This window comes from Nakaseomyces glabratus, chromosome B (assembly GCF_010111755.1).
Source record: "Nakaseomyces glabratus chromosome B, complete sequence".
Lineage (NCBI taxonomy): Eukaryota > Fungi > Ascomycota > Saccharomycetes > Saccharomycetales > Saccharomycetaceae > Nakaseomyces > Nakaseomyces glabratus.
The window spans coordinates 198921-222930 of NC_088952.1; the positions used below are offsets into that span (position 1 = coordinate 198921).

Here is a 24010-nt window from a genome sequence, read left to right on the forward strand (position 1 = left end):
ATGCTGTGCTCTTTCCAAAATAATAATAAAAACAACGTATATACTATTTACATCCCATTTAGCGTTTCGACTAAAATCTTATTTACATCCGGGTTTGTTTCATCATAAACATAGCCGTGGTAGTTTTTTTTAAATTGTTTACAATCTTCCTGCGTGTTAAACCGTATAAATTTGAAGGTTTTGGATAAGTCTCTATTCCAGTACATATCAAATGAATGCACAATATCGTAGAAAGAAAAATAAGGCTCCAACTGTTTGCTTTCCATCGGCATATTCCATACAACAGCGCATTTTTTCTCTATCTCATGTATTCTCTCTATTAGGCAGCTCAGCTGTGGTTCATCTGATATTGTTTCCTGGGTCATTTCCTTATTGACCACATCAAAGTACTGTTTCCGATCCAAGTAAGCGGCCTCTAAGTTCCGACAGTATTTCCGGTAGATTAGCTCATGACGCTCACCCAAATATGAACTATGTTCATCCTTTCCTTCCACCAATGGCCTCCATCGTACCCTTACCCTGTTTATCGTTGAGTCCTTAGTGATATTAAGATAGTCCCGTAGATCAATATTTCTATTAAACAATAACAGATATTGGTCCTTAAACGTGAAGTATTTGGGATCCCGCCGCTTCAACAGATCAAACTTGATAGTTTGTGGTGTTGACGTCATGCTCATCTGTCGTTGTGTAACAAGTTTGGCAAAATCAGCATACGTCAACGATGGATCATAGCTATCATACGCCAATGCCAGCACCCCGGGATGCCCAACTACAGAGGCCTTCTCCTGCTTCAACAGTTTCTCACCAACTTTCCTTATATTCGTCCCATTAACACCTTTCAACACTGATTCAATCAGTTGCTTATGGCTCGTCATTCCGATAGTATACGCACCACACTGAATGAGTTATCCCGCAAAAGAAAAACAGCTAACAATACCAAATGTAGCCAAATGTGTAGCACTTGCTGTACACACCGTTCACTTGGCACAGATACCCGGTAAGTATACTGCTAGTTGACCACTATGTTATCCTAAGTTGAGAAGCCCATTGAACAGCACAATATACTCTCTAAGTTTACCCGCAGTTCACGTACCTAATGACACATGGGCAGGGAACTGGCAGTATTGGCAGTATATAAGGCTCGCTGAAAAAAAATTCTTTCAATTCCTTGTTTCTCTCAATATTGGTTCATTCGTGGTTATTTCTTTTGAACATATGGGGTCGAGGGGCCTGCTACTTGGGCCTGTGTTGAATCTTTAGTGCCTCTTAAAACGGGCGGTAGAGGGGATATGCAGGCTTGGGTGCCGGCGGTACGACTTCCGGTTCTAACCATTGCGAGGCGGACCGTATTTAATACGTCTTTTCTTCTCCCTCACCAAGTCATATGCTTTTCCTGTCCTTCATTGGAGAGGGAAACGTGTGACAATGGTGGGGAATCAGGGGGGAAAGGAGAGGTATGGGATTTATGTGGACGATCAACATCGAGAAGGCCACCCGCATGCGGTGGCTAACTTATATCGAACATGGTTCTTGCCTTTTACCAGAACCATCCGGGTGTTGTCTCCATTTTCTCTAAAACAGGTAGCGCTGTCCTTGGGCTTCGTCCTTGTCCTCCGAACTGGAAACTTCCCTCCTAACTTTTTGGAACCTCTTCTCTTTTTGAACTTAGACTGTTTCTTCACAGAAACTGCTGGGCTAAAACCTTTTTTCAAATTAAATATCAACTACGCTCTCTGATAGCTAATATCAGAGAACCACCTCTCTCCTGTGAATGAGACCATTCACAGCGCGTAGTGGTTTAGTGCACAAAATCTGTATATAGAGGTGATGTATGTACATACGCAGCATCGAAAGTAGAATGTGTATCGCCCACGGATACTTCGGTGATGAAGTTTTGGTATATTGCCTTTCCTTACGCAACAAAAATATCCCTGGGGTACTCTCCAGCGTGGCAGCAAGCGTAGCAGCAAGCGTAGCAGCAAGCGTAGCAGCGAGGATAGCAGAAACCGATGTTCGCAACTACATGGAAGAATGCATACACACATCACAAGAGAAACGCGACACGTAAAACACGTCTCTTCTATACTTCTTGGTTGAACTGATCCTAGTTTCTTACTGAAACACCCGCACAAGTCAAAAAATTCCAACAAATAATTTGTTATTTTTTTCGCGTCGCACTTTCTTCATAGAGCACTTCTCTACTGGCAGTATACTACTTCCATATACACTTGCCAAGCAACTTCAACTTCTATGCTGCCGGTAGTTTTGGCGATGCATTGTGTTCTTCGATGCTACAGCCACTGAGTTATTTTATTCCATTCAAGTGCTCACTACTTTGAAGTAGTCCCTTTGATGGTAACGGTGCCTAACCTTTGCCCTCCACATAAACTAATAGATTTTTGGCGTTTTACGTCTGCTAGAGCCCATAAACAATTGCTAGCCATGAGAAAAGTATAAAAATAGAAAGGCATTACTAGCTGATTTGCACTTTTTTGCTTCTCTTGAATCAGGCCAAGGTTGGAAGAAACCTTTCGAGTGTTTGAACGGTTCCGAACAACAATTGAACAAATAAACAATAAGGCAAACCGAAAACCACGCATTATTGTACCACTACTATATTCCCCATTTCTATATATACACTGAAAATTTTTGGGAGTTCTAGGCTAGGAGCAGAATTAACAGATACGAAATCACGCCGATAGTCCCTCCTCCTCGTCTAATACCTTACAAGTCGCTCTTTAACCGCCAAAAAAATCTACACACACGTAATACCAATACGTCACCGACTTTTTATTTGTACCATTCGCTATTGAATTAACTAGAAACCTTGTCGCTCGCTTAATATATTATCCCCTCCTTCAAAGATTACCTTTATTTTACCTGTTTTTGCATTACCACTTGATCAGTACCCTTGGATGAAATGAACACAATTGGTTTTGAAAATGATTTCTTAAGACCAACGAGCACTATAGCTCCTACTTCAACAACAACTCTTTTCAAGAGAGATGATGTTACAGGCTCTGACTCAGCTACTTCCACGTCTTCTGACAGCGATAGTAGCTCTACTTCGACTTCTACAAAATGTACCGGTAGTGCCCAATACTGTGAGAAACCAACAGATGCTCATTGGAAAGAGACCGTGGGTATTGCCGTCGGTGTGCCTGTCGGTGTTATTGTGCTAGGTTTACTCATTGTTCTTATCCTTGTATGGAAGAAAGGGAAGAAAGAAGCCGATGAGGATTTGGATCCAGAGTTTCAAAGTGGGAGTGAGTACTTGCCTTATATCAGTAACGAGAAACATATTGGAAGCTCATCAACGAACTCATCAGCGGGCTCAAAAATTGATGCTCCATATAAATCAAGAGCGGATCCATTCCAACTACCTGATGCCTCTACTGACTCTTTAAGAGATTTTGCTAGAATGGCACATGACCCAAGTCTAGACAAATATAAACTAGCAACATCTTCTCTGAGAAATAAGAGCAACCTTTCTCTTGTGAATAATCAAACCAGACACACCACGTCTGGTGACTCAGAGAAGGATTCATTTGATTTTGCCAATAATTCTACAACATCAACTTTAGAGGACGAATCGACCCCAATTAAGAAGATGCCTAATAATGATGCTGAGGAAGTTGGTAATGATACTACACTAAACCCATTTGAGTCAGAAGATGACCCAGCAGAAATGAGACCTCAGATTATCATTACCGACAGTGATCCTTCAAACGATGATGCTCCACTGACTCCAAGGGAGGAGGAAGACATTCAACGTATTAAGAGTATCTACAATGTCTATCTAGACCAGAACGGTAATCAAATAGTTGTAGATCCAACAGATGAAAATAAACTGGGCAACACTGAAACAGTCTCCACTGAAGATTCTGAAAATATTGAAGGTTTGGGAATACAAACTGGTACTGGAATACAAGCTCAGCGTGCCTCGCGTATAGCTTCTTCGGTATATTCTGAGAATCCCTTGGCTGGTTCTGAGAATAAGGAGGATTATTTCAATCACAAGGATATGAATGACAATGTACAATATGACATGCAATCACAGCAACAATACATACCGCAGACAGTACAGTACCCAAACAATGGGTTTGTCTATGATCAGCAATACCATGATCAACAACAGGCTTATTATATGCAACATTATCAGCAACCAAATGCTCAACAAATGATGTACTATCAACCTCCAATAAACCAAACTTACCACCAATACCACCCACAAACACTGGAAGCAATTGATGAACTACCGACACCAACGGAACTAGCATATTCACCATCCTATCACTCTTTGACATCTTTCAAGAAGCCTATGAAACAGCAACTTTTGATTAAAAATCAGATTGCTACTTTAAATGGATTAACATTGAATCCAATTGACCATCCAGAGATGTTCTTTACTCAAGATGATTCTTATTCCAAATACCAAGAAAAGATCGCACCTATGTCCGGTAAGCCTAGCAATAAAAACCCAGCCTCAAATGTACCTCTACCCCACCATCTGAGACAAAGTGTTGTTATGACAAACCCTCATGATCTATCATTATCAACCACGCATAAGCCAGCAGGCTCTTTCAGAAAGGTGCATAATGCCGCTCAATCACCCCACTTGGGCGTTGACCCTAGATATGGTAACAATACCCGTGTGAGTGGTTTACTGGACGATACCGACGTTGTCCAACCAGCAAGTGTCGGTGAAATTTTGCCTCGTCACGGTAACAACGACGACCTGAGGAAACAGCTAGGTATATCTCACAATTACCACATTCAACTCTGAACGTGAAATAAGACGCAGCAGAGTTAATCAAGATGAACATTCCCATTGCATTTCACCCAGACCCCATTTTCATGCCATCCATCTTAGCTACGATTATTGATCTTTACCGTAACCACTCGCTAAATCCAACTATCATCCATCTACGCATTAGAAGAAGTCTGTAACATTATTTTATCATATAACATAGCATATTCACTGAAACTATTTGTCATTATTTTATTCACCTCACCTTTGTCTATCATGCATTGCAAAATTTTCATCAGCATATAGCCCATTCTATAGTTCTGTATCTTTGCTCATGTGAGCTTGTATATACTTAGCATAATATGTACTTTCAAATGTGAAGATGCAGTCGCTGTAGTCTGTATTATACTCAGTTATATCAATATCACATACAACGACGAAACTTTCCTATAGAGCAAGTGGGAGCCAAATTACATTTTAAGAATCATAGCGAAGCTAATAACGAGCACTGACTTGAACCATCACTGTTTCTGCTTGCAAATTGAAACCAAATACTACTGTTGGTGCTTAGCGATAACATTAAGACCTATTTTAGCGAATTTGTACAAATTGCGAAAGAAGGAATTATATCTGTTCAGAAGCCTCGAAGATTACAGTAAGCACAACACGCAATGGTAGGTTTAGTGACGTTCATTCGACAGTCCTCGACGATGAGGGCCAAACTAATAGCACGTAGTGCTGTAAGTGCTGTGCCCCTGCCTGAGCCTGTGAAGAAACACCAACCACAACAGGCCCACTTGAGAAAGTGGCTCCCCAATAGGTGCGGTGCTGTTACGCAAAAGGTTGGTATGATGCCTTACTTCGATGAGAAGACTGGTGAGAGAATCGCAGCTACAATCTTACAGTTTAACAATGTCGAAGTATTAATGCACAGGCGACTGGACGAAGATGGATATGTGGCTTGCCAGGTTGGTTACGGTAATAGGTCTGTTGATAAAGTTTCGAGGCAGATGCTGGGGCATTTTGCAACATTGAATGTAAACCCAAAGGAAAAAGTAACGGAATTTAGAGTCAAGAATGAAGAAGGGCTCTTACCCATCGGTACGCATATTAAACCAGATTTTTTTACCGAAGGGCAGTACCTAGATGTTAGATCGGTTAGCAAAGGTAAAGGTTTTGCTGGTGTTATGAAACGTCACAATTTCAAAGGTTTAAGAGCTTCTCATGGTACCTCAGTTATGCATAGACATGGTGGTTCGTACGGTCAAAACCAAGATCCTGGTCGTGTTTTGCCAGGTAAGAAAATGCCTGGTCATATGGGTGTTCAAAATGTTACTGTTCAAAACGTCAAGATTCTTAAGGTTGATGAAGCCAACAATGTCATTTGGGTCAAAGGTGCTGTACCAGGTCCAAATGGTACTTATGTAAAAATTCAGGATGCCATAAAAAAACTGAAAGACTAAGAATATCCAAAGACTTAAATTTCTTGTATATAAACAATAAGTATTCTACAATTCTTACCCTATTTCCTTTGAAAAACATTCATGAACATAATATACAAAATGAACGTTTTTTTGAATTCTTTTAGGTGAATGTGGTTATATTATAAGATTTTATAAAAGCTTCCTAGCTATATAACAAAGTGAATGTCAATATTGTGATCGTGGTACATGAAAAAAAAGCCTTACTCAAATCAATCGTCTTCATCATCCAATTCTGATGGTTTTAGTAAACCACCAATTTTAGCTGCTCTTTCCTTCTCCAATCTATGCTGTTCTTGTAGAGCGTTTTCTTTCTCTTCGGCAAATAGGTAATCCGTTGGGTCACCTCCAACTTCCTTAATTTGAACCAAGAAATCCCTTAATGTACCATTAAATTTGATATGATCTTTGTATTGCTTTGTTAAAGCAGTCAAGAACCCTGTGATTTGATCAGCAGACAAATGTGGAAATACATTACTCAACATGTTAGCCAAATATTGGTTTAAGTACACTTGGTTGGTTGTTCCTTGAGGTGCTTCGCCATCTTGGTATATATTAACAGAAATTTTATTATCATAGACAAGCGATATTAATCTCATTAACAAAGTCGACTGCTTAGAGAAACCTGATTTGTGATCAGAATCAGTAAGAACATAAAATGTTTCGCTCACAAAAATAAAGAAATAGTTCTTGTAAAATTCATTTGCGAATGGTATGTTACCCATCTTTTCAATGTTTTTAACTAAATCTAGCGCAATTTGTAGACCATTGACCTCGACATCTCTATTGTTGTGTTTGAAAGCCCAACAAATAGAATCAACAAACAGTTTGAAGGCTGCTGGTGGTAACTCTAAGAATGCAGCAAATGACTTTTCATTTATCACTCTCAATAGCTTGTAAAATTCTACTCTATGCTCAGGGTATTCCGTAAAATCCTTATTGATCATATTTAGTGTACATTCAAACACACTTTGTAGAATTAAAATAACACCTTGTGGGATCATATGACCAACTTTACTTACTACAGTAGTCATACAATTCAAGACCTCTGCATCTCTAGCATCAGGGACGTTGTTCATGTAGTCTTCTAAGACTGCGTTCAGTAGTGGTTCCACCAAAACCTTGACAACCTCCTCTAGATTTTTAGCTTTAGAGATGTAGATCTCTATCAGTTTTAATATTTCCCTTTTGATGGTTCGCAGACCACGCACTCTTGGAGTCTTTGTTGCAATAAGACCTTCCTTAGCAACTTGTTCAGATATCATTGAAGAAACAGCTCTATAAAGTTGCAGCATGTTGTAATAGATATGGCCCAATTGAGAATAGAAATCGGCACCCATTGAACTACAAACAGCGACATTAGTTTTAATGATATTAGCAATAATTTTGACTGTCTCAGCATCCAATAAAAGAGCAGGGTTTGCAGTAGATTGCTCAACAATGGCATCCCATGCCATATTTGGAAGTTGCATTAGTTCACTTAGTAATCTAGTTCTTTCAACTGTGTTTCTCTCTTCAGATATAATAATACCACAAGCCTTGTAAAATGTATGAACTTGTTGTGGTTGCAAATCAGAGGTTGTTTTCTGGATCTCTCTTATGATTGTTTGAATAAATGGTTCCGATTCGCGAGGTTGTTGAATAACAAAGTGATACTTACATTTTTGAACAATCTTGATAAAAGTATCACAAGCCATATCTTGGACACCTTCGTGTGTTTCATGCATAAATTCAAATAATTTAAGGATAACTGTACGCAAAAAGTTCCAGTGAGCTTTCAAAAATCTTGGATATTGGCCAACAACATACATGATGTCAGAGGCAACAACAGCTTTGTTGTCTTTACCTCTTTTCTTTTCAGTTAGAGCAAGCAAATCCTTAATGACTGTAACAACAAATCTTTTTTCAGTATCTTCGGTCATTGTACCAGATATTGAACCGATAGCCCAAGACAGAGTATTAATATTATGCCAAGACCATTCGGACCCGTCGATCTGTCTGGCAAGCTTACTAATCATTATTTCTTCAGTGTCGATTACGTTTAGATGGGTAAGGTAAACCAAAACTTCTCTTTGAGATTTGTATAATTGAATTGTATCTGATTCTTTAACAAATTCTCTGACAATTTCACCTTCGTCATTTTCCACCACTAAAACTTCCTCTGGCTTCACCATATTTTCTATAATGACCCACCTCAATTGTGAGCATATTTCTTCGTAGATGTGTTTTTTTAATGGGAATCTCTTCATAAATTCAGGACTGATAGCACCTGATCCTGTCGAAACAGCCTGAGATCCTACAGATAACTGCATCAATGGGTTTAATTCATTAGCTGGTAAATGTTGAACTTCATAAAATAAGTCTGAAACCAAGTTATGCCAGTAATCCAATGTCGTTTTGAATAGTTCTCTTTCATCAATCTTGGATAGTTGTATTAAATATTGATGAGCGTTCAGTAGTAGTTCTTTCAAGTTCTCGTTACTTTCTAGTAAAGATCTGTGGTGGCTTAAATACGTTGTCAAAAACATAGCAAAATCCTGCAGAAAAGATTGATCAGAACCATTTGCAGTAGCATAAGTTGATTTCAAATCGGCAGTCACTGGGATGACATTTGAAGCTATCTGCTGTAACGTGTTTTGGAAGTATTGGACAGTTTGTTGTTGCATTGAGCTATTGTTATCTGGTAGATCTAAACTCGATACTTCGGTCAAACATTTTAAAGTCACGGATCTAGTATCTGCAGATGCTAAAAACTTTGTGCTCAATAACTCCAATATGTTTGTTTCATAAATATAACGGTAAGGAATCCAGTGTAAATATCTGAGAAGAGACTCTAGAGCAGCTACTATCAATGAAGGAGAGGATCCTTGTTCCAAAACTTGGAAACACAGTTTGAAGATTTGTTCGAACTCCTTTGACATGGAAGTCTTTAAGTGAAGAGCTTTTGCCTGTGTCATTTGTTCGGCAGAGAAGTCAAAGACTTCCTCAGATAAAAGTTTCAAAATAACCATATTATTTTCACAAACATTAACAGAAGCTGAAGAACTGCCGATCAGTTCAGGGATAAACTCTGGCCAATTTTGGGGCCATTCTTGTTTTAGAATTTGAACAAGAGTCAAATCAGACTTATTAATCAGATTTTTTTGAGTTTGAAATACTGTGTCATCCTGGCACATTGAGATAATCATACCTACAATAAAATTTCTGATACCAATTCTATGTTCTTGTGGTAATAGTTTCCATTTAGTGGTAATCAACTTATCTAGGATACTCAACCCGATGAATTTGGCATGTGGATTTTGGGAAAACTGCAAGATCTTGTCTGCACTTTGCCATGCATCTGGATGTTCTTGAAATTTCGTTAATATAGTCTGAGCTTCTTTCTGCTGAGCACCTGAGCCCTGATAGAAAGTCTCAACCACTTGGTCTAACAGAGTAATATCCAATTCCTTGGAGAAATCTAAAATACCTTCCATTATTGTTATAGCTAGCCGGTTATTTTTTTTGATTTTTAAAACTCTAGTCAAGTTTTTGAACTCTTATTCTTATACTGATTATAACAAAAACTCAGTTTTAATTGAACTGCAATTGCTCAAGATTGTTTTTTTTTTTTTTGCGGCCCCTTATACAGTGTCACTGCCGATTAATATGTTGTCAATCAATAGACTATAGTAATCCAGAACTAAAACTTCTTTTCAGTGATTCAGAGGTGGAACAAACACTTGTAGATCCTCAATTAAACAAAGATACGGAGAGTAATTTGCGTTGTACACCTATTCCTTGTTAGAGATCAATAAAATAGAGCGATATGTAGCACTAAAATAGAATCGACTAATCCACTATAGGTAATTGAATTGTTGGCTCAAAGCGTAGATTCAATAACTGATTGTTAGATCTGATCAAACAAAGTGAGTTGCTTGCAAGATTCCGTTGTTTAGCTTTTGCTTTTGCTTTTGCGAAAGTTTAATTCTTTTCCTTAAAGGACAGAAAAAAAATTTTGTTTGCACGATGCTGTTACCCGGATGGCAAAGCCCATTACAATGATAATGTCACCAAGACTGAATAAATTGTACAGTAATTGAGCAACTAGCTGGTCAATTGACCAAGTAATAGATATATTGTTTATATTAGAAGCATATATAGAGTATAATCTTAACATTCTTAATGCACATGAAAACTTTTTAAAGAAAAAAAAATGCATTTGATTAAGTTTGGGATCTTGTATTTGCTAGTTTTGAGTAAAAGACAACGAAAGAATTGCACCTTATTTAAATATCTCTGAATGGATCCTTCAATTCTTCATCAGACTGATTGTGAATATTTTCCAAGGAACTCAAGGAATCTCTATTCGTATATTCCATTACCCGCGAGTTTGATATTTGTATGTGCGGTGGTATTGGTCTGGCGTGGCTCTGTGGAAGTGGTTTCGAATATGCACTCGAATTGGAGTTGTTTCTTGGCGACCATATAAAATCGTTCACACCATAGCTGACTCTTGGGGTTGTCACTGATTCAACTGATTCATTCCAAGTTTTTATTTCAGGAACTTTTATGTTTAGATCCTTCTTGATACTGTCCTGGTCTAATTTGTAATTGGGTCCGTATTTTCTCTTGAGGTGATGTTTCCACCTGGTAACAACCATATCTAAAACGTCCACATTCCTCTCGTTATCTAAATATCTGTCTACTTTGCCCATGATGTATAGGTGGCGCACGTATTGATCAATTCCAAGACACTCTCTTGGATCATAAGTGGTATACAGTGGTACCAGATCCAACAAAGTTGAAAATTTCATGTAGCCCATATAAGCTTGTGTGTAATATACTTCTTGAACAAACCTCCTATACTGTAGTCTTCTATTCATAATAGATTCCATATTAATGCTGTCAAGCTCCTTGTTCAGACCTTCTAAATCAACTTTTACATCGTAAGGATCATTAGGGTTCACTTCCATATAGTTCTTGACTAGGTTCTTGACAGTGAGTTTGCCCTCCCAAATTTTAAAAGAGAGAGGGCCATTAAATGAGTGCATTATCTTCGGTAGATACTCGAAGTCCAGCTTACCAGTACCATCCGGGTCAAACCTTGCCCAAGTTTCAACATATTTTCTGATTTCTCCTCTGTTAACTTCAGATTTGGTACCACCTTTTCTGTATACATAACTAAAGTTGCCGATAATCAGTGAGATAAACATATTCAAGAAGATGTACATGGACAATATATTCCATGATATCAATAGAATGTAAGCATATGTTTGAGATCCACAATCTGAATAATTACCCTTCACCCTTTGGCTACAATAAGGTTCTTTGACCTTCAAATCATCCATTATATAGTTCCAGCCTTCACCAAAACTACATCTGAATAAAACAATTAATGCTTTTAATACTGTTCTGAAATTAATATTATCTGTAGTGTTTGGGCCTAGCCTAGTTAAGCCAAAAATTTGATTCAAAGCAATAGCATAAACCAGAAAAAGGATAAACCAAGTATATGTCAGCGATAGAATTGGTGGAAGACTTGCCATGGCGGTTTCGATTAGTTCACTTAAAGTATCGTTTTGTGGAATAATAAACAAAAATATGACAAGGTGGAAAAAACCATTCACATTATGATACCAGATATATGCTCGATCAACATTGAATGATATCAAAGTTAGAAGGAAAGATACTATCAGAATCTGTATTCGAATTAAATTCCATTTGTTCATCTTGTATATTCTTAAGCCCGCGCCATAAACATGGAATAGTTCTTGTAGTAGAAATACAGTAGTGGAAAACATGAAGTATACCTGAGAATAAAGTAACCCAGATCCATGGTCCTTATAAGTTAAGCTGAGCAGCATTATAATGTGAATATAAGTTACTGTCTGTAAGAATATGGCATAGTAGATATTATTCTTTTCAACAGCAATATTGTACAGAAAAATGCGGACTCTCGAAATGTCATGGAATGTGGGTATAGCTATTGGTTTGGCTTGAGATAATAACTTTTGAGACTCCAGCCACGCCTTTTCTTCACTAGTAAAATAAGCACTTCCTGTTGATTTGGCTTGATTGTTCACAATAAAAGAAACAAACAGATTCAAAATAAAAACAATGCTCAGAAAATTGAACGCTATAATAAATACGGCATTACCTGTTGAAGCTAATAGTGACGCTGGTTTACCAACTCCTGTGCTATTCATTAAGTTGCCAAGCAAGTCGGTCCATCCTTCTAACGATATTATTTGAAATAAAGAATTGAATGCGCTAGTAAAACTGTCTAAATAAAGCTCTGGATTGTCATAAACTCGAGGCATCATGACGTTCCATTGAAACACTTCATTCGAAAATTCATTAAAGCATTCATCTCTTCCTAAATCACCATCATTGCAAACTCCTAAACGCCCTCTGAAAAGATTCAGTCCCCAAACCGTGAATGGAAACAAAAGTGTCAGGGAAAGTAGGCCAGCCTCTAAAATTTTTCCTATACCATTAAACAGCACAACTTTAAATGTTTCTCTGGCTGTGTTACTTATCGTTAAGCATCTCAATGCTCTTAGCGCAGTTAAACCTTTAAAAACTCTAGATAGATTCCCATCATTCCTTAGAAATGCGATTAAATTAATCCACATTGAAATTAAAACGAAGAAATCAATTAAGTTCCATGGATTCCTTGCATAAGCATTTGGTGTATAGATGAAACCGTCCGCTACTGTTTTGATAATAAACTCAACACAGAAGATTGCCAAAAATGCAGCATCAACATAGGTGACCCAATTCTTTGAGGACATGTTTCTTTTCATTCTGTAAATTGGTGTGACGTAACAGGAAAATACAATAAGTAGAACTGTTGCAGCAGCATAAAATACCACAAACAAATCTCTCCATATGTGATTGAAGTATGTTTTTCTAGAATAAGTATCAGTATCATCTTCATAGAATTTGTAATTATCTGTTCTTTTCCCGTAACTAGGAGGAACAAGCTTTTGGCAAAATTTACGGAATCTATGTCTGGGTGAGAATAAGTAGTAGCTGTAATTGAACATCGAATGCTTTTGTAGATAATCCAGCTTTTCATCTTCAAACTCGTTCAGTTGAAGCATATAGTTCCTTCCATTAAGATCAGATGTTTCAGAAAACATGATTTCGTTGCGCTTGTAGAACGGATTATTAGAGTAGATGCCAAATTTTCTCAAAATTGGTATATATTCTGTTAGTCTGACTAGTAAAGTAACAATATCACGATCTTGTTCTGTATTGAATTCTTTACTTAAATCTCCTAGATTTTGTGCAATATTCATAATTGCTGTTCCTCTCATTAAAAATTGTTTGAAATCTCTAGAGTCTTCTTGACTGTCAGTCCTAAAAATCTTCTTTTTGATTCTCGCTAACAAACTAGCATGGCGAAATCGTTGTATCTTTTGTGGGTAAATATGTTTCAGATAATGCTTTATCTGCATTGGTCTCTTATCATCCTCTTTAACTTCTAAACTTTCTGAAATTAAGGCAATGAAAATATTCAATATCACTGAGTTTGAAAGAATAAACCATATAATGAGAAAGACAGTAGAAAAGAATGCCGACGATATGTTAGGAGAGTACTGTTGAATAATGTACAAAATTGATGTCCAGTTTTCAGTCGACCCTATGCTGTACAAAGATAAGAACGAATTGGGCAGTGAGTACATTCCTAAAAGTTGATCTTCTATTTGATCTTGTGGTATCACCCCTTCAAAATATAATGATAAGATTATGGAAGCTAAGAAAGTAAAGAAAAAATAGAAGGCAGTTAAATTCCAGATCATTATACCATTACCTAGAACCTCTTTCCATAATTTTCTTGTAAATCCAATATAAATCACAAGCCGGTAGAACCTAGTAATTTGAAAGAACGACAGCCAATAGTAACCGTGGCCTAAAAGACCGGCATTAGCTAGAATTGTGATTACCAATGTCAAGATCGCAACAAAAAGGTCGTACACATAATTGAATCGTGTTAAGAATTTCCACATATTCGGAATATGCAGCACAAGTCGAAAAATGGACTCTATGAATAATACTATTGTTACTCCACGATCAATTCTTAACAGGGTTGTAACAAAATGTTGTGAGCTAGTATCTTTTATCAAACATCTCATAATAAGATCGAACATGATCAAAATAATAAAGACTGGTTCAATTTTCTCATAATATTTTAGGCCTCTCTCAGCCCAGCTAGGGAATTCTGTTTGTGATGCTTTTACTTTAAAATATCTCCAATATCCTAGTGCAAATCTGATAGGCCAACTTTCATTGCTACTTTCTTCAAGCTTTTTTTTCTTGAATTCTTCGTGAGCTAGTTGGAAAGATGAAACTAATGCTGCGATTAGTAAATTCATCATCCATATGGTCAATACAAAAATTGAAATAATAAAAAACAAGCACGCAGAGAACTCGTCGGAATTCATTGTGTAGTACATAATATCAGAGAAAGTATTAGCACTCATAACAATAAATACAAGTTCCATTGAGTTTATTATGTTATCAAAACTAACTCTTCCATTAAACGGGTTGGAGCTTGAAACACATTTCGAATATTGTGGGCACATGAACCCTTTAGAAACAGGTCCTTCCCTACCATCCTCAAAAATGTAATTCATTTTCTTCTTTGTAACTGGTTCTAAGTATCCACCACAAAACTGTAGTTGATATTGATATCTATCGTTTGGATTTTCAGGATTATACCATACACATTGTCTTCTGAATGAACCTTTGAAGATTTGAACACCCAGAATACCAAAAAACACCCAGAAATAAACAAGCATCGAACCGACATTGATCAATTGGGGCATACCATATTTCAAACCACGCAAAATTGATGTTATACCTGTATCAGTATTTACTAGTCTTAAAATTCTCATCGCGGCCAATGGTTTGAAAATTCTAATACCTACTCTTTTATCATAATTGTTAATAGACAAAAACATTCCCAGCCAGAAACAAACAGAGGATAATAGGTCGATTCTATTCCAAGAAGATCTGCAGAAAGCTCTCGGACAATTAAATTTTAAAGATTTGCTATTGGTATCATTCTTTGCAGATATATTAGCCTTCATATTCCTCTGGATTGTTTCCTTTTCACTTTCATCTGAGATTACATTAAAAGGAAGAAGAAAATGCACTATTTTTGGACCATACTTTTTTTTAATTAAGTGGTAGAGTTTTGTGATTCCAAACCGTTCCAATAGTGATATGTATTCTAATTGATGATAGGCAAACATTTGCGAGTCATCCCAAAACCCAAATGCAAATATTTTAGCAATGTCATTTGAGGTGAACAAAATAAAAAGAATGAAAATGATATAGTCTGACCAATTTCTAAACCTGTAGAGGAAATCAAAATTTTCAGGTTCATAGCTCCTGTACGCTAGTAATGCTGTTAGAAATGTTAATAGAAGAATGTGAGCTATCTTGTAGTATTTGTTTAATAGTATGTGGGCAACTTTATATCTCAGTGGATTATTGGGGCCAAAATACCCTAATGAATTGCCATGCAAAATTAATGGTGGCCGTTTCTTGGCGTTTTCATATTCATCGAAATCGGGTAGCTCAACTTCTATCGAGACAGTGTCTACGTTCTTATCTTTTTCTAAGTTGATTCCCAGTCCATGGGCTATGGAGCTTGCGATTATTGAAGGTCTCCTGGAGGAATGTTTTGAAGGTGAGCTGAAAAGTCCAGGTTCAAAATGTAAATCTTCGGTACTATCATTTCGGAATTGACTACCAGAACGTCCTCTTGGAGTTAGTGTACTTTTTATGTCGATATTCAATTTGCTCTTATCCCCAGCTTCAAGTTCATCGGCAGATTCAGTCTCTTGTTGTAGTTGAGGAAGCCATGCAAATTTTTTGTCCTCGATGGCACTTTGGAATCCTCTTTTCATATCTTCAAATTCATCCATATCATCAGCATCTATAATAGATAGGACTTTCGCAGATCTAGGTGGACCATCTGTGCTTATCGATCGCCTTCTGGGACTACTCTCACCACTCTTATTAGATCTGTGTAAGACATTCGAGCGCACCCCTGAAGAATGAAATGATACAGCAGACTTTGCACTAGGTGATCCAGGTTCATCGCTACTGCTATACTTTCTGGCTTTATCCTGTGTATTTGTCGATAATGATGTGGTCCGTAGAGATAGTTGTGGTTTTTGCTTCGCATTATTATTACCTAGTGCCGACTTGAATAAGTTGGCTATCCTAGGTTCCCATTTCTTTGAAGGTGATTCCGCTTTTGATGACATCCCCAGTGAGCTTACTCGATCACTATGTGCAGTATCGGTATTGGAGATCATATCATCGCGATGGCTATGATCATGTTCACTTATACCATCTAGTTCACCATCATCACCAAAAGTACCTTCTAGTCTCCTAGGTGAGTATTCTACTCTCTCTTCAAAATCATCATCATTGTCACTGTAATCACCCTCATCGCTATCTTCATAGGGCCCTCTTTTCCTTATCCGGCGTATTGGTAAACTGTTGCTGCTGCTGTTCTTGTCCTCATCAGAATCAGGAGGAACAATATTCACAAAGGGCGGTACAAATCCATCATCAGCATCTTGTGCCTCATTCCCTGGCTCGTAGCGCTCCGTCAGCTGCCTCTTCACCATCGGCATTATCTATTTGGGGAGCTCAGTCCTTGCAAAACAGGATTAATTTGTTCTCCTTAACACGTTTAAAACTGGTATGTCAATTCTCTGTTGATCAGTCACAAATATATAGATCTTTTATACCCCTGTACCGTTACTATCCTAGCAACTTTAATATTGCTCGTTATCACCGTAGTGTAGATCAAATTGCTTATTCTGCCAAAAAAAAATTGTGAGAGAAGCGATGCACAATTGAATCACTACTCGGAATGGTGGCTGATAATTGAGCAAAGTATTGATGGGCATGGATGACACTCGTTGCAGCTTCTATTCGAAGCCATTTTCTTGATTACAGTAGCTCAGCTGTCTTATTGTAGGTGGCACTCACTTATTGTTAATTGGTGTTTCTTCTGTGGGAAGCGATGAGCTATGTGTTTTGGCCAGAGAGTCTTAGAATAAGGGAGCAGCAGCTTGGAGATGGGCCGCTGGTTGCTGTAGCATTGCAGGTGAAGGATTCCTATGTCGTGCTGGATATATGTTATGAGCAGGTAATAAGAACAATCAAATTAGAGAAGCCCTACTGCGTCGTTGCCAAGTCGTCGGGAACAGAGCGGAAATGGGTTTATTCAATTGATGGAACGATTCTGGTTTGGTTTAAAGAGCCCAAGGTGAAACTTATGCAATTCTACTCTTTGGAACCTTTGTCCTTGGAATTGCCGGAGAAAATTGCCAGCCCTGAACTAGACCCTTCCGCAGACAAGGCAAACGCTATCAAGCTATTCTCTCACCCAAGGTATCAGAATTATAACCGTGATATAAGGGACATTATACTGGTTATTAACGTATACTTTAGACAGTTAAAGAAATTGCATAAGGAGTACCCGAAATTATCCAGGGAAGTTGTAAGTTCTTCGGCACAGCTTTTCGAAGATGTTAAACACTTTATCTGTAAAACGTGGATTTGGGCCTTCTTTAGAAGTTCTTTCCATTACCTGTTATTAATGGTAAATTACATTTCTAGCTCTGTTCTCGTTCTACTAAATAGGAATTTTCCACAATTAATCAATATATCTGCCACAGCTCAGCAAATAGATCTACGGTGCCGTCAACACTGTTACTTCCCAGTACAATACTTAAAGATCACTAAAAATATACAATTCAGAGAGCAAATTCCACGGTTTAGAAGTAATTCTATTAGAAGTATACTTCAGTTAAGAGACGACTTACCATTTGAGAATTATCCCGAATATATTAGGATGTACAATACTATATGGTTGATTTTTAACGATTTATCCTTTGGTTTAATAATTTCAGCTTATATTACTGAGAATAGTGAAGCTATTGTTACGTCATTTTCTTCCCTGACTAGATGGCTATTATATGATCAGCTCAGGGACTTGACTATATTTTTATCAAACAATCCATTTGGGATAAAACTTAATCAAGAAATGGGTGGGTTCTTAAGTGAATTGTTTTTATGGGTGATAGATGTATCGTATTTTACCTATATAAGATACTTCATCAAGGAAGAGATTTTCAGACGATTGTTAAAGGTTCTGGTTCAAGTTTCTTACGTTATTGGGGCAACGTTCACTCTTGCCATTATCATTGATTTTATATCAATCATATCATTCCCTATATTAATTTTCTATCACATCAGCTGCAAGTTATACAGATTACAGGTTAACATAATGGTAAGTTTGTTTTATTTGTTTTGTGGTAAGAAGAGGAATGTCCTAAGGAAGCGTGTTGATTACAAATATTTTGATCTTGATCAGTTGCTAATGGGAACACTTCTATTTATCATTTTGCTATTTTTGTTCCCAACGGTATTGGTCTTTTATGCCGCATATACATCACTTCGTGTGGTTTTTTTAATTATTGAATTAGGTTTGCAATCCTTAATTGCGTTAATTAACCATTTCCCACTATTCGCCCTATTGTTACGTCTAAAAGATCCAATGAGAATTCCTGGAGGCGTATACTTCACAACCTCCTTTAATCAAGATAGGATAGTTATGAGGATGTATAATAAGCCTACGCAAATTGGTCTTATGTTTCGACCATATCAAGCCTTAATGAGAAGTTTATACAAAAACTATTTATCACCAGCAGCAGTCAAGCATTTGATTAAAGGTGGTATAATAGTAATGCAGAGGAAAAACCTCTACTCAGTTTTGTACTCATCGTTGCCGGATAACCCAGTATCATCTGGAGAACTTTATGATGGATTATTTAATAAGTAGTTCTTTATATAGTTTATTTTAATAATGTTATTACTCAAAGCATATTGTTATGAATATTTTTAATTAATTTAGGGTACAAACTTATCTATGATGGATGTTGTGAAAAGGTTATATGTGAATGAAAATCCTTCATGTATTCTGGGAAGGATCAATTTAATATGTACAGGTTTTGGATTGTAGTCAATTGTTCTTTCTGATAGAGTCCAAAGTCTCATTTCTTCTTTTTACTTTTCTCGCCAGCTTCCGATTTCTTTGTCTTCTTTGGTGCACCTTTACCACGACGTTTCCTGGCGCTCACCATCATCAGCCTGTAGTCCTCTTCAGGGTCACTCATAGGAATGTCAGAGTAAAGTTTCCGTATGGTTCTGAATTTAACAAAGTCGGGATTACCGTAATAGCTCGAAACTGCAGGGCCCTTCAGCCTCTGAGAGAGAATCTTCGCACCTGTACGTGCACCAGAAGGGTTAAAACCTTGATCAAATATCTTAGCAGATAGCTCGGCAACTGCTAAAAGTCTGCTCTTTGGGATACTCATATCAGTTATCTTTGTTAATGAGATAGTAAGTGACTGGGATAGTCGTTACTGTATTATAAGTGATGCAATGTAGCTCCTACGCAAAGTTCATGCAATAGCCAATAGCAGTCCCTATAAAACGACTTATTATGAGCGATCTCTAATGGAGTATATACTGTAATACAGAACCCCAAAGGATTATAACTACTTCACTCATTAAACGCTATATGAATCGGAAGGATTCCGTCACTTACTTCTGGATCTCGGGAAGTCGATAGACTATAACGTCAATAGTGATGTGTATACCGCTACAGCAAGAGGGTGTATTTGGTTGATTTATTGAGCTGCAACGCTCTTTCTATCGTTGTATTTTTACTTATCTCTACTTCCATTATATACCTTTTATAATTGTATGCATATATTCAAGTACAATGTGGTAAATAATACTTGTTGAACCTCTTCTTTTGATTGCTGCCTACTTCTAAGGTTCAACTAAGATCTTTGTGCAAAGGGAGTTTGTATTCATAAGGGCATTTCAGTTCGGTACACTATTTTGGGTTGTATGAGGAACTGAATATATGTTTCTGCCACCTGAGATGGCTGGTATGTCATTGCCAGGGATATCTACGTGCATTTCGACTTTCAATTGGCCTTGAGCTGGGGCTTGTGAGCTTAACGGATTGTTCGTTGTAATATTCTGACCTGCAAAATGTCTGGAACTTGGAGCATGGCCTAGAGGTTGTGACATATCCGTTGTTATCTTTCGTGGGAGCATAGGACTCTGAGACATGATATCCATGTATGGTGTTAATGTCGGCACATGTTGGACTATCTGTCTGTGGTTCCCTGGCTGTGTCTTGGTTAGCCCTCTTAAAGCATCCACTGCATCCATGACTCTCACGGAAGGTATTCGTTGCAGTTGCTGGAGATCATGTTGAGGGTGCCCATATGCGGGCTGTGTATTGAGTGGCTCGGGAACATTCTCTGTCACTAAAGACAAGAACTGTTGTGTGTTATTGCCTATTATGCCATTTGTATTGTTCACTAGGGTGTGATTTGGATTCACCTCCGTTGTATTGGTTGTATTGGTTGTATTGGTTATATTGTTTGCAATAGGATCTCTCCGCCTTCTGCCGCTTCCAGGTTTTCTGCCTTCTCTCAACGTCTTACCCTTACCTGGCTTTCTTCCACTCCCAGGTTTTCTGCCTTGCGCCAGCGTTTTTGCCATCTTGTGCTGATAATCTGCCTCTCTGGTAAGTTTGTGATAGTGGATCTCGCCCGTCCTCCTTTACTCTCTGCCTTATCTCGCAAAATGTGGGATTAAGAATGTGCTCTCTTAGTCAATGTGGTACTGTCAACTCGATAACGTTCAATACAGGTGGAAAAATTTGGAATTCAGATAATGTGTACTTTTATAATGCTAGTGGTAGCGGTTAGGGTGTGCTATGGTTCTTCTCTTATTCTAGGGTCAGCTTTTTAACATTTAATTGATATACTCATCGAGTTTTTTCATCGATTTTTCAATTTTGCCAAAAGTGAAAAATTTCTTGAAAAAGTGTAGAAAGCTAGGAGATGTGCGCATAATAACCACAAGGGAAGCCTTTACAATAGCCCGGGAAAGTAGAGTAACACTGTAGATTAGCAATAATAAAGAGGCACTGGTAGCCGTACGGTCAATTTGTTTATTGTGCAGTTATTTCTGGGATTTCGGATAGCCAAAGACCGTTCTATTTTGGTGTAAGTGAGGCTAATTTATAAGAGTGGCTACCTGTTGTTGACATATACTGGTGAAACAAGTAAAATTGCTTATAATTAAGTGTAATATGCCAGCAATTGAAAGTTCTGTAGTGCGTGGTGGTGTTCAGGAGAACCGTGATGTTGATATCAAGGAGATTAATAGCAGTAACAGGATGGACTACCAGATGGGTGAGCTGTTGAAAAGGGCTGTTGGTGTTCAGTTGCAAACGATTGACAAAGATGTTACTGTGACTCGAATGGCAATGGATCAGCTTGTGTTGTTTGCGGAAGACCAGTTGAATGCACTTGTAGATGGTTTACATAGAATATCACTTTTGCAAAGGCGGCAGAGTATAGCTGTGTCGGATTTGGAAATATGGATGCGAGGATACAATTTACTGCCGTCTGATTTATATATGACGGCTGAGGAAAGCAAGTTTATAAGAGAGAATTACAGAAATGATACCAGTGTGGTGTTTAAAGACATTAATATCGACAATCCAATGGAGTCAGCCTTGGGGAGGATAAACATTCAGAATAAAGAAAATATTGAGCCCACAGATAATGATGTTGATATTGATGAAGATGACGATTATGAGTTAATCGAATTACAGCAACATGCCATGGAGCAACTATTTAAGACAGATACTGGGAGAGGTAGAAATCTGAGATACAAACCTGGTTGGCTTCCGGACTTTCCACCTGACCATACATACAAGTATACGCCAAGTTATGTCAATGTTGTTAAACCTGAAACAGAAATACGGCAAAAGCTGGTTGAGGAAGGAAGATTATCCGAGAAGGCATTGGTTAAGTTGATGTCGAATCTGGATTCGATAAGTACAACGAAAGACAATCAAAAAGGCACGCATTTGAAGCAAGAGAATAATCTAATATTATCTGAGGAGTCTAATAATTTAGAGGTGCAGTCTATATCAACTGATAAACCAGATGATGTGGGGAGCCTTGAAGATATCAATAAGCAAGATGACGATAAAACGCAAGGAAATAAAATAGAAGTAGACGCTGAGAACAAGGACCAAGTTGTAAAAATAGAAGAAAACAAAGAAAGCTCGACTGAAAAGGCTACGGAAACGGCTACGGAAACGGCTACGGAAAAGCAGCTGAGCGAAGAGGAATTGGCAGACCTGGAAATTAAGGCCTTACTGTACAGAATTGAGAATAATAAGGAATATTTGATTGAGCCAATGAGGGTATCATTGTTAAAAGGTGTGTTAAAAGACCTCGACAGCAATCCAACGTCTAAACTCAAAGATTTTGATGTTGAAGCATATGCTAGACAAAGAATTGAGATTGCCAGGAGGAAGGTAGTTGATTTCGAATATGAACAACTGTACCTAAAATATAATCCGTTGCTGAGATTGGCAAAAATGAAGTACTATGATGCTGAGGAATCAGATTTTGAAACTGAATATCAAAAGTGTATAAAAAGGACAATGGACAGATTTAAGAGGAACATACCGATAATCAAAGAAAAAAGGAAGATGGTGCGCAAGGAGAGCATTAAGCGTAAAGATGAGCTTATCGCTAAACGTCTGGCTACGATTAAGGAGGCCAAGATGAAGAAGGAACAGGAAATTGTTAGGAAGTCAAGAGAAATGGAGGCTATTGAAAATGCTAACAAGTTTGGTATATTACCAGGTGAAAAGCCCCTTGAAGTGTTACAGGATGCTTCGAATGCCAGTACTGGGGAAAGTTCTACAACAACTGCACAAATTCCACAAGGAGCTCCACTTTTGGTCAATCCTGTGAATAGCACATTGGTTCCACTCGTCGATTCCGAGAAACCAAAGCCGTTGGAAGAAGTGCAAACCATAGATGTTATTGCCAAGGATGTGGAAGATGACGATGAAGATTTAGGACTATTTGGTGGGTTCAACAGTAGTAGTGATGACGAAGAGATTGATCAGAATAAGGAAACACAGGAGAGTCCTACAAAAAAGACAACACACGTCAAGTTTGAGCTTGGCGAGAGCGATAGTGATAAGGATATATAGGATGTCCTCTAGTCATGTAGCAATTTCCATATTTCGACCCCTCCTTGCCCCCGCCATATTCAGTTCTGAACATATAAAAACACCAATCCACTGTAAAAGGGAAGGGAAATGATAAATGCATTGGGTAGGCTATCTACGATTTTCGTACACAGAAGTGTGTATGTGATCAATCTTATTTCCATACGTGCTGCTCCAGTCCATGCAGCCATTAGAGCCTGGAAAGCGATGAGTTGCTTTCCTGACAGGAAAATGAAAAATTTCAGTTAGAGAAGGAATGTGCTTCTGCGTAGAATTCTGTGGTAGACATGAAAAATTTTGTGAAAAAAAAAATTTTGAGCCAAATGGACGAACTTTTGACCAAAATAAATCACAAGTTATACAGTCTCTGTGTAACGTGTTCGTGTTTACTAAATTGGGATGTGAAGGGTAGTAAGTAGTCTAGGTTCACTGCGTTGTGGAGCTGGGCCTTTGGTGTCTTTCCTGTAGCAGTTTTTTTTTCTTTTTTTTAATCATTCCAATTCACCACTTAGAATAAAATAAATAGACATTGTTTGGAAAGGAGGTGGAAAAAAAAAAGTTGTGAGAATTCAAATACTCGTTACTGTAACTTTAAGCTGGTTTATGGACTAGACAGACGATTGATTTATA

The 24010-nt window shown here is 37.8% G+C and overlaps 9 protein-coding genes across 9 annotated transcripts; 4 read left to right on the forward strand and 5 right to left on the reverse strand.

The window, feature by feature from the left end:
* Positions 1–47: 47 nt before the first annotated feature.
* PET54 (Pet54p) lies at positions 48–875 on the reverse strand (the record flags this gene model as incomplete). The annotated part of the gene is made up of 1 exon (XM_445062.1): positions 48–875. One exon carries the CDS (start codon positions 873–875, stop codon positions 48–50), a length of 828 nt encoding a protein of 275 aa, XP_445062.1.
* A 2045-nt stretch (positions 876–2920) lies between these two features.
* TOS2 (Tos2p) lies at positions 2921–4786 on the forward strand (the record flags this gene model as incomplete). Its single annotated transcript, XM_445063.1, has 1 exon — positions 2921–4786. One exon carries the CDS (start codon positions 2921–2923, stop codon positions 4784–4786), a length of 1866 nt encoding a protein of 621 aa, XP_445063.1.
* Positions 4787–5421: 635 nt separating this feature from the next.
* On the forward strand, positions 5422–6213 carry MRPL9 (mitochondrial 54S ribosomal protein uL3m; the record flags this gene model as incomplete). The annotated part of the gene is made up of 1 exon (XM_445064.1): positions 5422–6213. One exon carries the CDS (start codon positions 5422–5424, stop codon positions 6211–6213), a length of 792 nt encoding a protein of 263 aa, XP_445064.1.
* Positions 6214–6443: 230 nt separating this feature from the next.
* CRM1 (exportin CRM1) lies at positions 6444–9707 on the reverse strand (the record flags this gene model as incomplete). Its single annotated transcript, XM_445065.1, has 1 exon — positions 6444–9707. The coding sequence occupies one exon, from the start codon at positions 9705–9707 to the stop codon at positions 6444–6446; it is 3264 nt and encodes a 1087-aa protein (XP_445065.1).
* Positions 9708–10499: 792 nt separating this feature from the next.
* Positions 10500–16874, reverse strand: CCH1 (calcium channel protein CCH1; the record flags this gene model as incomplete). Its single annotated transcript, XM_445066.1, has 1 exon — positions 10500–16874. The coding sequence occupies one exon, from the start codon at positions 16872–16874 to the stop codon at positions 10500–10502; it is 6375 nt and encodes a 2124-aa protein (XP_445066.1).
* Positions 16875–17269: 395 nt separating this feature from the next.
* Positions 17270–19093, forward strand: GPI1 (phosphatidylinositol N-acetylglucosaminyltransferase; the record flags this gene model as incomplete). Its single annotated transcript, XM_445067.1, has 1 exon — positions 17270–19093. One exon carries the CDS (start codon positions 17270–17272, stop codon positions 19091–19093), a length of 1824 nt encoding a protein of 607 aa, XP_445067.1.
* A 211-nt stretch (positions 19094–19304) lies between these two features.
* Positions 19305–19628, reverse strand: RSM27 (mitochondrial 37S ribosomal protein mS33; the record flags this gene model as incomplete). Its single annotated transcript, XM_445068.1, has 1 exon — positions 19305–19628. One exon carries the CDS (start codon positions 19626–19628, stop codon positions 19305–19307), a length of 324 nt encoding a protein of 107 aa, XP_445068.1.
* A 514-nt stretch (positions 19629–20142) lies between these two features.
* On the reverse strand, positions 20143–20835 carry DAT1 (Dat1p; the record flags this gene model as incomplete). The annotated part of the gene is made up of 1 exon (XM_445069.1): positions 20143–20835. The coding sequence occupies one exon, from the start codon at positions 20833–20835 to the stop codon at positions 20143–20145; it is 693 nt and encodes a 230-aa protein (XP_445069.1).
* Positions 20836–21430: 595 nt separating this feature from the next.
* TAF8 (Taf8p) lies at positions 21431–23362 on the forward strand (the record flags this gene model as incomplete). The annotated part of the gene is made up of 1 exon (XM_445070.1): positions 21431–23362. One exon carries the CDS (start codon positions 21431–21433, stop codon positions 23360–23362), a length of 1932 nt encoding a protein of 643 aa, XP_445070.1.
* Positions 23363–24010: the final 648 nt, after the last annotated feature.